Below are 17,185 nucleotides of genomic sequence, written 5' to 3'. Positions count from 1 at the left end.
TGATTGTGACTGATTAAATGAGACAAAACATTTGGACAATTTATTTTGCAAAAAATAATCCAGTATGGTGTTTTAAAATCTCTCAGGTCACATAAATTGTTTCAAACCCTGAATGCAGCTATTAACAAAATTAGGTCAATGCCACTGCATTTTGTCCCACAAATAAAATGTAAAATTAAATTAAAAATGTTACGTAACATTTTTAATTTAACCTGAAAAATAAAATCACAGAAAACCTCAAACCTAAACTCTTAACCAATAATACCTCCACGGAAACATCAGCATGCCAAACACTCGTTTGCATGAAAATCTTTTATTTAAAAGAAAGAAAACATAAAAACAAAATTGTTTTTCTATGAAAATATAATTTTTAAAATTCTTTTTCCCACACAGTCTTTGGTTTGAACCGACTATTGAAATTCATTTTGTGACCGTGTCTCATCCTGGTTTATGGTTCGACAGCAGCGCAGCCTTTGCTCCTTCTAGGCTTTGTGAGGTTTTACACGTGAAACCAGACATTTGGCAGATGGCATGAGCATGAGGCAGGTACTTATTTGTTGTTTCCAACCCTCAGGGTTCAATAGTCAGTGCTGGATGTGTGTGCGTGGTCGTGTCTAACCGTTGAGCTTGTCACACTCCTCCATCCTCACTGCAGTCAGCTGGTCCTCGTGCCCCGGCTCTTCTCCAGGCACCTGACACACAAACAGAAGGAGGAAATCGAGTTTCTACAATTTCAGGACCTGATCTGGTGTGAAATCAAAGATATCTGTGCTCCAGAATAAATGCAGGTTAACTGTGGCACATTATAAACACTGACTCTTTATATGAAGTATCCACACATTTATTTGGATTAATGTGGAGGTGAAAAGCAGTGAATTATATGAAATCATTTATGCAAACAGCAGACTGAGAATAAACTGTTACTGCAAAAGAGCCTAATAGTAAAAATAATTTTAAATAGGTCATGGAAATATTTGCTGAATGTGCTTTTATCTTCATCTACAATCTCTGATCCATTGTGAGGTTGCACATTAAATCAGTTTCTCTCACAAACTAAGAAGGTGAAATCTGATAAGGCCCATGTTTTATCTGTAGCATGGGCCTTTACATGTCTGACATCACCTGTTTCTGTTCCTTCACCTGTGTGGTGGGGACTTTGCTCCACCTGGTGGTTGGACCTTACTCACTGATTATCTGACCGTCAGTGTGATGTCGCCACCTTGTGGCTGTAATACTACAGTCTCAAACATTGGAGCTTGAGCTTTTACTTTATTTTAGTTAAGAAAAAGGTCTGAGTAACTGTGAAAACACAGACCTGTAAAATAATCATCACCTGTTACTATAGACTATAAAACTTGATTTATCCAGACTCTAATTCCAAAATAACTTTCAATGTTAAGTTTCCTGAAATATTTCTTTCCCCATTTAAGCCCAAGGAAATATTCATTTGATTTACTGTCCCAGTAATTTCTGTAGACAGATGCCACGTTGCATGTTCAGCTGACCTGCTGCCTGTGAGAGCGACCTTCAGGGGTTAAGGTTGAAGTTTGTATGAACCTCCTCAGAAAAGACAACGAGCAACAAAATAAAAGAGTCAAACTCACTTCCCAGTAGATGCTGTCCTCAAAGCAGACGGTGTCAGGAGGAGCGCCAAAGACGGGCAGCTTCAGAATGAAACCTGCACAAGAAACCCTGCTGTTTAAAGGTACATGTACAATAAACCAGGAGAATATTCAAAACCAGGAAACAAGTGTTCTGCCTTTCACAGCAGACCCACGAAGGTCTCGTTAGTTTGAATCTGACTGTGGAAAAAATCCTCTACAAGGTGATGCTGAGTTCATTTTTCAGAAATCCTACTAGGTACTTGAGTTTTGTGTATTTGAGAAGGATTTTGAGAATATTCTGTAAAGAGTTGTCTCATGAGAGATTTGCTTGCAAAACAGAACTGCCAGCAGCACCGTCCTCTCTACTGATTAGTCTGCTCACCTGAGTCACACAGGAGCTTTTGAGGGCTCTCAGAATCAGAGCCTGCTGTAACTCTGTCTATGTGGTTCAAACAACATTTCATGATTTATAACTGAGGAGGACGGAGAACCCACCAACGATGAGGCCTCCCAGCAGGGCGATTCCCAGGGTGACAGCGAGGGCAATGGCCTGACGGACGCCCTGGAAAGAAGCATCTATGGTTCCGTCCGCCACATCAGGAAACACAGCTTCCATTCTGAGCCACACAGAGAGGAACATGACAACAGGACAGGTGGAGCTTAGACCGGCTGAGCTCTGAACATTTTAAAAACCAGCAGGTGAGGAGCAGATGTGGCACATCTGTAACTAAACACACCCCAGCTTTAAAGCTTCACAGTGACAATTTTATTCAAACTGCAAATATGAGAAAAATTTGGAAATTCAGAAGAATGTTTTTCATCTCTCTGATGAATAGAGTTGAGTTATTGCCGCTTCAAGCTCTTTTAGCTTCTCATCGCACACATGCCTCAGGATAATACACTTAGAATAAGTGTTTGCAACCAGCCTTTGCAGTGACCAGTGATGCTGAAAACATCTGGAAAAGTGTTGTAAGAATCAGGTGCCTGCAGCAACAGCAGCACAAATGAAATGTTTACCCTCCTCCGTAGATTTCCACGGTTGCCACAGAAGCAGTGACCGCTCCCACGATAGCGCCCAAGATGCCGGGCATGCCGTGCAGGTTGTGGACCCCACAGGTGTCTTGGATCTTCAGCTTCTTCTCCAGGATGGGCTGCAAGGGGTAAAAGAAGAGATTACGCTGTGGAAAAGCCCCAGATACATTTTCCTCTTTAATTTACACAATCTGACAAACATTGTTATCCAAGGCACTGTACAGTTTCAGAAAGATTTATATTTTTAATAGAAATGGCTTTTAGCAGAAATTAAATCACTATTCTCAGAGATGGTTGGATGGAATATCTGCATTAGTTCTGAATCCGAAATATCCCAGATCTGTTATTGCAGACAGGAAATACCAAACAGTTTCATTAGATTCAACCATTTCACAGCAGAAACTTGAACCATGAGGTCATTTTCCCTCAGATGAACAGTAGCTGTGCAGACAGAACAGAACTGTGACCCGTCCTTACTGAGAGGTACTTGAAGCCCAGAACAGAGATGATGCCCGCCAAGAAGCCGACGACCATGGAGCCAAACGGTGTCAGCATCATTTCACCAGCTGTTCCTGCTGCGACTCCTCCAGCCAGAGCAGCATTCTGGATGTGGACCTGACCAGAACACAGAAATATGCAGTTTAATTATATTAAAGCAATTTCAACATGACTAATTTTTAATACTACAACAGCAAAATACAGATTCATTGAGTTCACTGTGCTGCCCTGCAGCTCTACACATGCTGATTATGTTTTGACCCTTTGATTGAACAGTTCTCTGTGTCTCAGTCGCTCTCAGGAAAATAAGGGTTTCACATTTTCTAAGTGTGAATGTGGAAAAATGTACATTCTGCCATTTAAAGCCAACAGAGATGGATAAAGAAATATATGAAGCATTTCACTCCTGGTCACACAGAGAGGCCTTTGAAACATCATTTCAATCCTAAAGTACAAAAGGTACAAATAAATAATGATAAATAATAATAAAAGGTACAAAAAGCACAAGTGAACAGTTAAATGACTGAGTGTAAAAAATGCCACAGTAAAGGCTGGATGGTCCTTGTTACTTCACACACTGCACATTTCTGAATCCAACAGCTGCTATTCAGGACAAACCGGATCAGTGACGGTTTGAGTCAATAAACTTAAGTCCTTAACTTCCACACTGATCAAGGTGAAATGTTCACAGCAGACTGTGTCATGATCTTTGAGCAGACAAAAATATTCTGTGCTTAGTAAATTATTTCCTTTTCCTCAAATAAGCTGCTTCAAATGTCTGTAGCCACAGTTTCTTCCTAAACATGAGTTTCTTTCAGAGCACAGATTCATTTCCTGTTTGCTGTTTTTCATTGTTTATTGAATTGGAAGATGATATTTTTCTACAAAATAAAACCTTTGTGGTTTTGGGTGAATCTCTTTCGTTGTCTAATGTTGCAAATGGTCCTACAAGTCCAGCAGCATGTGTCTTAAGAAAGGCCATGCTGTTTTTTGAACTAAACTGTAGAAATGCAAACTTAAAGCTTAAATGTCAAATCAGCACAGCTGTGGGTGATGAGACTGTAACGTGTTGCAGCCTGTTTCACACCTGATGTAACAGCAAACAGGTGAAATGCGACAGAGACGATTTCAGCCCTAATCAGCTTCACTATCAGCGTGTCATCTAGACACTCCCTCTAAGGTCGACGAGTATCAGAGCAGGAATGTCTCATCTCAAGCCGACAGCAGAGCCTGCGGGTGCACTTTCACGTGACACACACTTCTGCTTTCTTCTTTTGAGTGAAACCCTGATAACCCTGATAACCATCACTGACAGGAGGGCAACCTGCCTTGGTATTTACTTCACCCTCGGTCCGTTCTTGTGCTGTGTTTTGACTTTTTGTTCCTGTGTGATCTGATTTTAGGAACCAGTACTAATAGTCCTGTGTCCCCACCATGTCCAGCTTGCCGTCGTGTGCTGTGAGGGCAGACATGGCGTAGGTGGACAGGGTGCAGGCGGCCAGGGAGTAGTAGGTGTTCATGGCCGTGCGGTGCTGGGCGTCTCCATGAGCTGTGACGGCAGAGTTGAAGCTGGGCCAGAACATCCACAGGTAGAGGGTACCTAAGTGGGGGTGCAATGACATGGATCCATTATTTGGTTTATTGTTAAACATCTGGTTGAACTGAGTCATGTATGCAATATCAATAAACAGCAATAAGAGATGTGATACACTGTCTCTTGCAGCCCAACATTAAGACTGCTAACAATGACAGAGGTTTGTAAAAACAAAATGATGTGTGTGACTGTATAGAGTTTAAGCATCTCAGCACTGATGTCTGCTTCATGGATTCATTCACTTTTCAGGACTTTTCTGGAAAAAAAGCTGGTGTGGTCGACACACTGGAGACAAATAAAAAGGAGACCTCAGTGTGCAGTAACCTTAGCAGTCACAGCTCAACGATTTTAGTTTTGCTCTTTCAAGTGAGAAGCTGCTGGACAGAGAAAGCCCCGGGTCAGTGATGTTTACCGATCATGGCGAACAGGTCAGAGTGGTACACGGAGCTGTTCCTGTCTTTGCTCTTGTCCAGGTTGGGCCGGTACAGGATTCGGGTCACCACCAGACCGAAGTAGGCTCCAAATGTGTGGATGGTCATGGATCCTCCAGCATCCTTGGCCTGGAGATGTTGAAGAACACAAAGTGATAAACACATGGAAAGCAGAAAACAGCTTTCAGTGTAGAAACCAACATGAACAGCTATAGATGCTCCCTCCACTGCATTTCTAAAAAAAAAAAAAAAAAAAAAAAAAAAAATCACAGAAATCACTCACTTCACCTTCAGGTGTTTTCTGTAACTCACCCCCACAACAGACAGCACGACAAACTCATTGACAGCAAAGAGGGTGACCTCGAACATCGCCATGATCAGCAGCTGCACCGGGCTAGTTTTACCCAAAACGGCTCCGAATGAGATGAGCACGGAGCCAGTGCAGAAATCCGCATTGATCATGCTGGAAGACACAGTGTGAATAAAAGGCATGAGCTAAGTGACCTGCACAACAAAAACAGAACCGGTTTATAAGGAATACTCATTTGTGTCCCCATTAAACTGCTGACGTATTGAACAATGAGCATTATGAGCTTCACTGAAATGGCATTTAGTATTTACATGACTACATGTGTCTGTGGTCGGTGCCGTAGAGAGCCTGAAGTCAAACTCTCAGCACTACTTCTTAAGTTAAACTGGGCTCTGCTTTTCAAAAATTACTTAAATTTGTTTTAGTGAAGGCCTGGACCTCACTCAAAACCAGCCCATCGACTCTAAAAAGCCGTCTGTTCCTTTGGCAGGGTGTTGTATTTGTAGAATTGTCTCCATAATATTTGAACTGTTGAAGGTGAACATAGTATGAAAAATGATTTGTAGGTGAGTTTGTATAGACTTTCCATCATGCCTCAGGAAGTGTTATGTGTGAGGCCTGAGAGCTCAGACGTACTTCACATTATTTTTGCATATTGCGTATGTATGTGCACTTTCACACATGCAGGTTTCTCACATACCTCTCCACTCCGATGTGGATCTTGCCGCCGTGCATGCCGTGGAAGAAGCCCTGCATGAGCGTGGCCCACTGCAGGGAGAAGGCTGCAATCAGGAAATTGAAGCCCACGCTGCTGAAGCCGTATCGCTGCAGGAATGTCATGAGGAAGCCGAAACCAATGAAGATCATCACATGCACATCCTGGAAACCTGCAAAACATGGAAAACTACAACTAAGATGATGGAGCTCATGATCCTGAGCTGCCTGTGGTTCTATGTTCAATATCCAGGGTGGAGTTCCCCCAGGATCACCTCTGGGTCCTCTACTGTTCAGGCCTTTTCTGTGAGCTAGTGTTGCTCCTGCAACATCTACCGCTTCGAAAACTTCATTTCAGTTTAAGCATGACAAAGTCCTGAGTTTACTCTACATCTCAGGCAAAACTGTAAATTCTGACTAAAAGGCTGGAACTAACATTATTTTCATTTTTAGCTAATGTGGCAGTGACTTTTGCCCAATGTGAATTTGTTAGTTTTGTGTGACTAACAGACAAAAAAAGCAAAATTTCTGGACTAACAATAATTTGTCACATTGATTTATCTTTAAGCTCTTTTCTAACTTTCCACTATATCAGTAACATACAATGAATGTAACTTGCTAAATCCAATCAAGGCATATTTATAAACCTAAATCAGCAATAGTATTAAAAGTTTCTCAACTTTCCATCAGTTTCAGACTCATAAAAGATTAAAAATGTTCACCAACTTGTAAATCGACATCAACATGCACTATAGATGCTGTTTGTGAGCCAACACTCATTAAGCTCAGCTTCATTTCTGCTGCTCAGCAGCCTCAATCAACAAGAACCAGCCGAGCTGCCAACAACAGTGTCACTGAAAACATCCATTCACTGCGAACGAGCACAGTTACATAAGCTTTTGGTTTCAGTTGTCTCTCAGGCCTCTACAGTTTGTGTCTTCTGATGTTTGTGTCTTCTGATGCGTCCACTGAGTAATTGAAGCGTTCCTGTTCCTGTGCTGTCGACACGTATCTGCTGTTCTGTGTTTGAGGTGAACTGTGTCAGACCAGCGTTTCCCTGCACCCCAGGTTCACACAGTTTGTGCTTTCTGCTTATTTGTCCCAAACCCACACACACAGTGTTGGACTGTGCTGTTGTCGCCATGGTGACCGTTAATAGGCATGGTGGGGATGGGGGTGCTGCCAATGTCCCTGGTGACAATTTGGCCCAGGTCCACATCCTCCATACAATGAGCGCAAAGGGAGACAAAGCACCCTACTGTTGCTAATAATAAAACCTTTTTTCTGTAGCACGTCAAAACGCAAAAAGTCCACAAGTGTCAGACACATGTTGTCCCTCAGATATTTCAGAGCCTTCAGGGCAAAAATAATTTTTAACCACAAAAGGTCTGTCTCCACTTAAATCTGCCTCAGTCAAGCAAGATCTTATGAAAGTAAATATTTGCATGCCTGGACTCAAGACTAAACTATCTGACACAGCTGATCCTCATATTAACTCATCTATTGTAGAGGTCCAAGTTATTCTAAAATGGGCAGTACAGTTAGTGTCTAATACAAAATAAAAATAGGTTTGTTTCTTCTTCAGTTTCTGTTTTCAGTGGACAACTACCCTGATCCACCAGGACACACGGGTCAGACAATACATTGACTAAATGACCTCCAGCATGGTGAATTTACAATCTGGACAAGATCCTGCCTTAAACCAAGAGAAAACACTGCCCTGTTTCATAGTCGCTCTGCACTGTGTTTATGATACATGGTCCTCCAGGCGTGTGATGAGGCTGGAGGAAGCAGGTCATGTCCACGGCACTGAAACATGAAGGTGATCTTGTTTCAGCTACTCTCACAGTGACATTTGAGGTCCCCCAGGAAACTTTAGAATTGGCCGTCATCAAAAACGAAAAAGAGAAATTGACAGCAGAGACACCACGGACTAATTAAATGAGGTATAAAAACAAGAGCATGTCTCTGTTGCTAGAATAACACCAAAACAAAGTCCAGTATACAGAACAACATTTTACACAGACTGTCATGTATAAAACTTTGAACCTGAATTTCATGTTCCAGGGCTCCCCCTCCTTTATATTTACACAAATACAAACAGCTCATGTCCTGAAGCCATGTGTGGCAGTGTGTGTTATGAAAATATAACTTGTGTCAGTGTGTTTCAATATGTCTCATTTTTGTAGCTCTGATTATTGGACCCAAAAGCACAAACACCTGTTGATCTATTTTGTAAGAGGCATTTACTGAACAAGATCAGAAAAATGGGTTGAAGGAGTCAGAGGCAGGGGACCAGGGTCTTTGTGGAGAGTGAAGACTGTCTAATGGCAAAGCCAGGGGCTGAAGATCAGATACAGAGAGGGAACAGGGCAAGACAATACTCGGGTCCAGAGACAGTATGTGGAGGTTCCAACAGAGGGCAGGCTGGGAGCTCGGTTGGGTACAGATAAAGTCTGCCACCTGGCTTTCTTCCTAACTGCAGAGCTGTTGGGACAGGGTGTCAGGTTTTTCATTGTTGTGACCTGGAGAGTAAGAGAGGCAGAAAGAATTTGAATCTATTAAAGAACAGAGTCCAATAAGCCTGCCGGGACTCCAGCCTCTTAGCAAAGTCAGATCAGACAATGACGGGTTGTTCTGCCTCTTCTAACCAGCCCCACCACTGGTCCAGCACCAGCTTGACACCAAGTAGCTCCTGGTCGCCGAAGTCATAAAATTCTCTGCAGTGGACTGTCAGCACTGAAAGAGGCTGCATCCACCTCAACCATGAACTACCGGAAGGAACTTAAGAGAGTCAGGATGGGTCAAGAAGCAAAACGGGATTCTAACCATTGGAAGGCCTCTTTAGCTTCAGGCCACGAGACAAACAGGGAACACAGGTGATTTTTGAAGATGGGCAGCTACTGAGATGTTCCCTCAGCAAACCCCAACTCCAGCAAAGAAAGTGTTGGAGTTGCTTCCCATTGAGCTGCATGGGCTACTGAAAACCAAGAAAGACCGTGTCACAGTATTGGGGAGACAAAGTGACATCACCTGATACTCTTGATACCCTCTGGGGGTGTCAAAGGTAGTCCACTGATCCAAATCCAATCATTCACTTGGTAAATACGGAGGTATCTTGCAGAAGCTTGAATGCAGAAGAGATAAGAGGAATGGTCACTTGTTTTTCAGTGACATTTCATTCAGACCACAATAGTCAATGCAGGGCTGCAGAGACCCAGCTTTCCTGCCCACAAAGAAAAGCCCTGTGCAAGCTGTTGAGGAAGAGGACTGAATTACAGCTGCCAGAGACTTGTCAGTCTCCTGTGTCTGCTTCTCTGGGGCTGACAAGACCTAAAATGTCGGGGATTGGGACCTGGCAGCAGATTGATAGCAAGTTAAAAGGATGGTGTGGAGACATGACTTGGTCAGAGACAGGCGGATTCAGGAAAAATTAGAAAATAAAAGCACGGGGCAGGAAGTGAACTGCACAGTTTTGCTTTTTTTACTGGATGTTTAAGAAATGGCTCCACAGTCAAATCATTCCTACTGACACTGCCTCATTTTTCATTGCATTTAATGAAGTGAAATAATCTGGGTCATGGTAGAGCTCATCCTGGCTAACGCCCAAGTGTCAGATCTAAACATTAGCTATGAGCAGTGTAACATGCAGGTGAGTTCCAGGCAGGTGACGTTCGCTGACATGAAGGGGGGTGAGAACGGCTGTTTGCTGGTTACGTTTTGTTAAGATTGTGAGTCTCTCCTTTCCCACCATTCCCTGCTCTGCCTGGGGCAACATAACCCACACACCCAAGGGAGACAAGCACCAGGTAAGACACGCCCACCAGCCCCCAGTCATGCTAAGGTTGATTTTTTTAAGGTGGAACTGCGAGGAACAGAATATAGTAACGTCTTAGTTTCTTCTGCAGCTGAAAATGATAAAACAGTTGTTCCCCATTATCCGACCTGTAAATGAACAACCCAATGAAGTTTATTATTACTGCAGTAATAATGTAAATGGTTTTGTTTTTCCAGTACACAAATTACTACAGTCCAGTAAAAGGTGGTTCCTCATGTGGGTCACAACAAAATCATTTGACTGATGTTTGAGGTTTAGCTCAACACCGAAAAAACAAACAGCATTTCCTGTTTAATATTTATGTATAATGTTGATTAAAAACCTAATTCAGCCATGAGCCAAACAAATCTGAAGTTGTGCGAAGGTCCCATCATTAAATGTACTTGTTACAGGATGGGGTTGACTATAAATGGTGGTTTATGGTAATAACACAGCCCCCCAAACATTTTTCGCTCAGACTGTAGTGCTGTATATTCCTCTTGGTTGTCTGTGCAGCATCAGTGGATTAAAGAAGCAACAAGCTTGACAACACCCAAATGTGTTTAATATGCTAATGAAACTCATTTACAGATTTGGGTTAGCATGCAAATAAAAATGTCTGACAGAGCATGTAAAAGAGATTTTAGGGTTATGTATAATTTATAAAGACGTCATTGGACAGTCAAAATCAAGACTAATAATATACTAACTAATATTGACGTCTTCTGTTTCTCACTGCACTGCTCCCTGAATTAATGCAGCCAACTTACAGCTTCATGACTTTTGGACTGAACTTGTAGCTTTTAAATCACGTCTATATAGTTTCTGTTTAAAGACGCACAGTGGACTCACACACAGCATGTTGAGTACGCACAGTGAGACACAAAGATATTTGAGACCAGTGTCCAAACTCTGAAATCATCTCCTGCACGTTCACATAGATTCACTGAACCTTATGAGATCGGACTTTTTTCTGTTCATGTTCACAGGACAGGTGGTTTTTCAGCCTAAGACATGGCGACCTGTTTATCTGCAGACAACTAAGGAAAGGTCTGAATTAGTTTTTCCACTTTTGCTCTTCATTCTTACTGACAGCATGTCCTAAAGAAGGTACAGTGGCATCATGGGGATTGTAGTTAATGCTGTAGCTTTAACACAAAGCGGATGCAGCTGACTGCAAAATAAAGGACAAACTGATCAATTAGTTGTAATGTGGTTAAGCAATAAAGTATCCCATTATCCACAACACTAACTCTACAAGGTTCTGCATAAAGTTGAGAACCTGCTAGAACTTCATGTAAAGGCTGTTAGTAAACCTCAGGCACAGATGGGAGGTGAAGCTAGCCGACCTCTGACCCTCACTGTGACCTCTGGCCCTGAACCTCCACACGTTCACAGGACACTCACTTGGGTAGCGGTAGTAGAAGTCGTTCTCGTAGTTTGAGTGGCCAGACTGGGTCTCGTTGTACCACTCCTTTGCATCCGTCTCGTGGTTGTACTGCACCAGCACACCAAACAGGATGATGAGGATGATCTCCAGGATGAAGCAGGTGATCGGCAGCTTCAGCCGCATGTTGGTCGATGCTTGTGCCATGTTTTCTTCTTCTTGCAGAGCAGAGGCTTAATGAGGCTGGTTCTTGGAGTGTGGAACGAAGGGATTAAAGATCCAGCACAGACTCGGTGTCCGTCACACACCCAGGACTGCAGAGGTGTGGGTGAGGGTGGATGAAGAAGCAGCTCATAGACACATGAGCTGGAGCTACATGTGTTTTTCTTCTGCTGGGTCACACCTACCAAACCTCCTCCTGCACAAATCAGGCAGGAGCACTTTTAGCTCCGCCCACCCACCACAGTGGTTTTTAAGGTGGTCTGAAGCTTTTGAGTTGAGGAATAAGAAACAATCTGTGAATTTGTCTGTTCTGCTCTTTTCATTAATTAAACACTGAACAAGTCCTGAATTTTAAAAACCCATCAACCTGGATAGTGTCAACAACTGCATCTAAAAACCTCCATGTTTGTGGTAAATAATAAAAAGTGCTGACCTGGAGCAGGACATTATAAAACAGACCAGGTGTCATGGTCACCTTTCTTCATTAGCATTACATGACAATAGCATGCTTCACGCTGCAGCTTCCTCAGGCTGCTTATGAATTTTTTTAATAAAAGAAGATGATGTGCTCTGGAGTCTGTGTCAGAAACTGCAGCAGCTTCTTTTTCCTCTTTTGTCACACTGGTGAGGTTGAACCTGTTTGGTGAACCATCAACAGTGAATCAAATATCTTGTAAAAATGGAGACAGTGTCTGTATCAGTGACAGTCACCTGGACCCTGTGAGCTCCATGTTGAAGGTCTCTGAGCATCAGACCACATGGAGGGCAGCACAGTCTCAGCACAGACAGATATAATGCTGACACTTCACTTGTCTGACATTTGGAAAAGCAGTAGAGCTTTGTCAGAGAGAAGCTCTGCTCTCAGATCAGGTTCATTCAGTCTGAGTCAGCAAACCAAGACAAATGTTGTATTTTCAGCTTCTGGTCTGTGTGGGGAAACATCGTGAGACGCACCTGAGCCGAGCGCCTGCATGTTTCCAACACCAAGAGGAGCAGCTCCCTCAGCAGCTAAACAGCCCGAAACACCCACACTGGTCAAGTTGTTCTTTGCAATGACAAAGACAGCAAACAGCAGGACTTTCCTGTGTTGAGTACATAGGTCTACAGAGACCCTCGGGAAGCCAGTCTGTTGGCCTTTTCAGGGAACATGTTAACTAAGACAAAATAACACCAGCCGTATCCTTTACACTCAATTTGCTGACATCAGTTCACTGTTTAGCCAACCGACTGAGGAAACAGCACAGATCATTTACCGTCACAGCGGAGAGAGGCTGCCGGCGTGGCGGTGCCTTTGAGGAGAGAAGAGGTTCGACTTTATGGGCTCTCTGGCTCGAGCACCAGCCAGGACTGGGAGAACTGGGCGAATATGAACCATCACTACTGGAGCCGACAAAGAAGAAGGGATGAACCCAGGTCTAGTCCCAGTTCCTTTCACTTCAGACTGTGTCACTCATGTCATCATTTTTTAATTTAAGGTGAAAGATATTTATTGATTTGTTGTGTCTGATAAAACCACTGAATATAGTCCCCAACAGACACATTGTTGGTGTATTGTAAGGAGTTTAGGTGACCAGTGTAGATGATTGTTGGATAATACATTATGTATGTAATGTCCTAATATAATAACAACGGTGTTACTGCATATCTGTCCATTTATCTCAGATGACATGATTTCTGTATGTTTTACTGTTTGTGAGTATAAAACAGAGGTGAATGAATTTAATGTACATCTATATTTCATTAAAACACATTATTTCACTGTAATAGATGTGTATAAACTGTGGTGCTTCTACACTTCATCTGGGTGCAGTCGCGTTTTGGGGAAAAAGCCGTTAGTTTCTGTCACTTCTTTGGACTGAAAGTGTTGAAGGACCATGAAACTTTGCGTCTTATGGATGTTCACACAGACAGGTCTCATCTTGCCTTTACTCCTCGTTCCTCTTCACTTCACCTCTGCAGTCAGCGACTGGCTTCAGATAAACCAACAAGCCTTCAGGCCAAGCTCCTGTTCACACGCAGGTGTACAATCAAACACCTGCAGCTGCTCAGTCAGTTAATGACAGCGTGAAACACGCCTGTGGAGTCAACAGGCAGAACGAGTGATGGTGAGACGGTGGCCCCTGAAGCCCAAGGTGGCATCAGGGTCCAATGGACCAAAACACAGACAGATAAAGTCATTGTGATGTGAGTAAAAATGGTCTGAGAAAGAAAGTCTGTCTTCATTAAAAACAGCTGCTGTTATTAAACTGTGTTTGCTCTGTTAATCATCCATGGTCTTCATGAGCTACAGGCTGTTTGTACTGACTGAATATACAGAACAAACCGGAATCTCTGGTGACACTGAAAGAAAAGTACGAATCTGATGCTAATCAGATAAAATCTGATGATTAAAAAAATGCCTTTTTTTAGCTGGATTCCTGAACATTTATCCTTGATAGACATCAGAGATTGTTGTAAAATGAGAGGAGTGTCTGTGATGTCTGTTCTGCGATATGACTCCAGAACCAGGGGCTGCAAGAGTTTCACTCAAACTGTGTAGTTCCTGATTTTATTCCCCTAATCTACAGGTAACACACACTCAAGTTCACAGCCAAGAAGTTTTCTTTCACTGCAATGAACAACTGTCAATCCCTTAGAAATGAATTAGTTAGCAGGGCGTCGTTAACACCAACAGAACTATAACACCTAGACCTGGTTGTATGGGCTGGAATTCTAAACAGCAGCTGTTTATTGCTTAGCAACAATTCAGTAGTTTATTCATACACTTGCCTTTTTATCTCACTGCAGTCCTGCAGCTTCTCCTGAAATAACTGGGCAGATCCTGTGTTCGATACGTGTGTGATGAACTGGTCTGATTGCAGCTTTTTCTGTTGAGCAGATACCATCAGTCGCTGTCAATCCACACTTCACTCTGCGGAACAATCTCGTGGTCGACCCCGAGTCTTGTGCGAGTCTCGTGTCTCTGAAAAGACAAAGCGCTCCACTCGCTGTGACATTCATAGCAGATCATGGTCGATAGTGAACAATTCCTCAAATACTTTCACAGGAATTGAGTTCATGCGGCTGTCACTGTGTGTTGGATCAGTGAGAGGAGGATATATATTTAAACTCAATGTTACTGAAAAAAACACATTATAATGCAATGAAATAATATGTTGTATGTGACTGATGCTGCTAATTACCTGCATGATTTAACTATTCATCCCTTCATTGTCCATTCACAATGTTTACTGTAGCAAAGTGTTTTTGATGCAGTGTTGACACTTAGAAATAAAGAATATTTCCTCCATTCCTGAGTTTTACTTATTTCCAAACATTTAGCAAACCGGTGCAGTCACAAGATCAACAAAGCTCATGTGTGATATAATGAAAGCACCGATAAACTAGATGTTTTTCTATTTAAGCAGACAAACTTGTTGGAATTGTGTAATCGGTGCGACTAAGAGGTGAAAAGTGCACGCCGCAGACTCTTTCACTGTGGGTGCTTCTTGTCACTCCATCACTGCAGCAGGCTGGCTCCTGGACATGTGATAACACAATCTCCTGATCGGAGGCGAGAAGACATCAATACTGACACCATGGAGGCCTGGCACCAGATGAAACGAGATAAACAAGAGCCAACCTGCCTGTTATGTAATGTGTAGATAACATACTGTACATTAGAACGTCATTGCACAGTGGAGTTAATATTCTGCACTGTGGGAGCTTGTTCTCCACACTAACCTCAGTGCAAAAACAACCTTCTCTGTTTAAAGTTGTGTATTTCAAAGTAATGAGGATGCTGTTCATTCACAAACTGTATCAGCACATGGTTAATGGGGAAAGGTCCCGGGCATAACTTAACCCACCATCCTGCCACCACAGTGTAAGAGGGAAAGCTGTTTGATATACACTGTGAATACACTTCCTAAAAGATGGACTTGCTTGTTGTCTCAACATTCACTAAATCAAGACATTTTCTCAGATTAACAGGAAAACAAATATTTTTTCATGCTGGCAGCAAAACACTTGGGTGAAAAGGTTGAATTCAACCCAACTACTAAACAGATTAACTACTGGGATATTGACCTGTTTAAGGAAATCTAAATAAATTCAGAGTTTGGGGATGAATGTTATTTTTGCATAATGATCAGTGCATGGATACCGTCACATTTGTCGATACACACTCACTGTTACTGTGACTACGGTGGCCGACAAGGGCAAACACACTCAAGAGAGAAACGCTGCAACGGAAGTGCGCCAGGGTTGTAGGGGGACCCCGAACTGAGGGAAGTCTGGCTAAGTTTTACAGAGGCCAGAGAGACACATGTAGTGATATAAGCCACGTCTCATTTTGGAGGCTGCGCAGTGAGACACAGCTGTAGTTTTGAATTGCAACAAAATGAGCGTCCTCTGATGATTGTTCTGATATGCGCTAATATGTGCTAATGTGCGCTAATATGCGGCTTTTACAATACTGTACTTTTATAATGTTGTAAAACGTGACGGCCAAGTGTTTAAAAATGAATACACGGAAAACCTACATTTTTTTATGTCGCCTCTGTAAAAGTTAGCCAAATTTGTTCATAGCATCCCTCAGTTCAGGGTCCCCCTACAGGCCTGGCGCACTTCTCTCTTGCGTGTGTTTTTTCTCTTGCGTGTGTTTTGGCCGTTGCGGCGCGTTTGCCCTTGTCGGCCACCATAGAGGACAGGTATGAGAACAAGTATGAGAACAAAACCTTATCTGTTGAACAGATTCTGCTCACAGAATGATATCTCCCCATGTGTCATCGGACGTCCACATGCATGTTCAAAACTCACTCAGCTGGTTTCGATTCGTTGAAAAGCCTCAGGCTCATCAATGGGTTGTTCAGGGTTTGCTGTCCTCTTTGCCCAGATGTGCAGAAAGTCCTGAGTCCTGAGTGTTGAATGACTGAATGATAATTTCCAAGTTAAAGGTAAACCTCGTAAAGTTAAACTCAAGGTGCTACAGGCCACGAGCAGTTTTCTTACAAGGAAACATCCATCAAATATTTCATAACACCTGGGAGAACAGGGCATCTGAGCAGCCAATCAGTGAACAGCCTGCCAGAGGACTGCACAGTCACATGTCACATTAACCATCACACTGAAAATCAGTTAAAGAGTCACCTGACAATAAGACATTGCAAAAATCAGTCACATGACCCATGTCAAGTGATACCTATATGAATGAATGAATAGCTGCTGTGATGCTGGTGCCATTTTCCATCCAAAGTTTTGTGCATGCTTTGTTTTAGTCTCTTTTAGTGTTCACTGTATCAACATAAAAAGGTGATATACTGTATTTTACATCATGTTTTTGCTGCTGACAAAGAATCAATCTAGATTCTGTCCCTGGTGCGATGTACGCGGAGCCACAAACATACCTGGATTTACCTGCATGCACTGAAAAACTGTCATAGTGGGCTCCTGGAGAACAGTCATCATTAGATGTTTCAGGGGTCCTCACAGGGCCATCTGGGAACCTTCTAGGGTGGCAGAAACACATAGTACTTTTACCCATGAAACTGCCTCACGACTACCACTTGTCAAGTGTCAACAGAGTCATCACAAAA

The 17,185-nt window shown here is 42.7% G+C and overlaps 1 protein-coding gene across 1 annotated transcript; it reads right to left on the bottom strand.

Moving 5' to 3' along the window:
• Positions 1–376: 376 nt before the first annotated feature.
• rhbg (Rh family B glycoprotein) lies at positions 377–11,749 on the bottom strand. The gene is made up of 10 exons (XM_026316992.1): positions 11,408–11,749; positions 6,170–6,356; positions 5,472–5,622; positions 5,141–5,288; positions 4,568–4,734; positions 3,114–3,251; positions 2,622–2,755; positions 2,100–2,221; positions 1,605–1,678; positions 377–692 (listed from the first exon to the last, which is right to left on the bottom strand). The coding sequence occupies exons 1-10, from the start codon at positions 11,592–11,594 to the stop codon at positions 615–617; spliced, it is 1,386 nt and encodes a 461-aa protein (XP_026172777.1). The 5' UTR covers positions 11,595–11,749; the 3' UTR covers positions 377–614.
• Between the last annotated feature and the right edge of the window lie 5,436 nt (positions 11,750–17,185).

The sequence above is a fragment of the Mastacembelus armatus genome, chromosome 16 (assembly GCF_900324485.2).
Source record: "Mastacembelus armatus chromosome 16, fMasArm1.2, whole genome shotgun sequence".
In the NCBI taxonomy this organism is placed as follows: Eukaryota; Metazoa; Chordata; class Actinopteri; order Synbranchiformes; family Mastacembelidae; genus Mastacembelus; species Mastacembelus armatus.
This window is presented reverse-complemented; position numbering and strand designations above follow the sequence as displayed.

Coding starts and splice junctions, on each gene's coding strand:
- rhbg (XM_026316992.1), bottom strand. CDS start 11,594: ATGGCACAAGCATCGACCAACATGCGGCTGAAGCTGCCGATCACCTGC. Junction 6,357..11,407: donor CTTCTACTACCGCTACCCAA/GTGAGTGTCCTG, acceptor CATGTTTTGCAG/GTTTCCAGGATGTGCATGTG. Junction 693..1,604: donor AGGACAGCATCTACTGGGAA/GTGAGTTTGACT, acceptor TTTGTGTGTCAG/GTGCCTGGAGAAGAGCCGGG.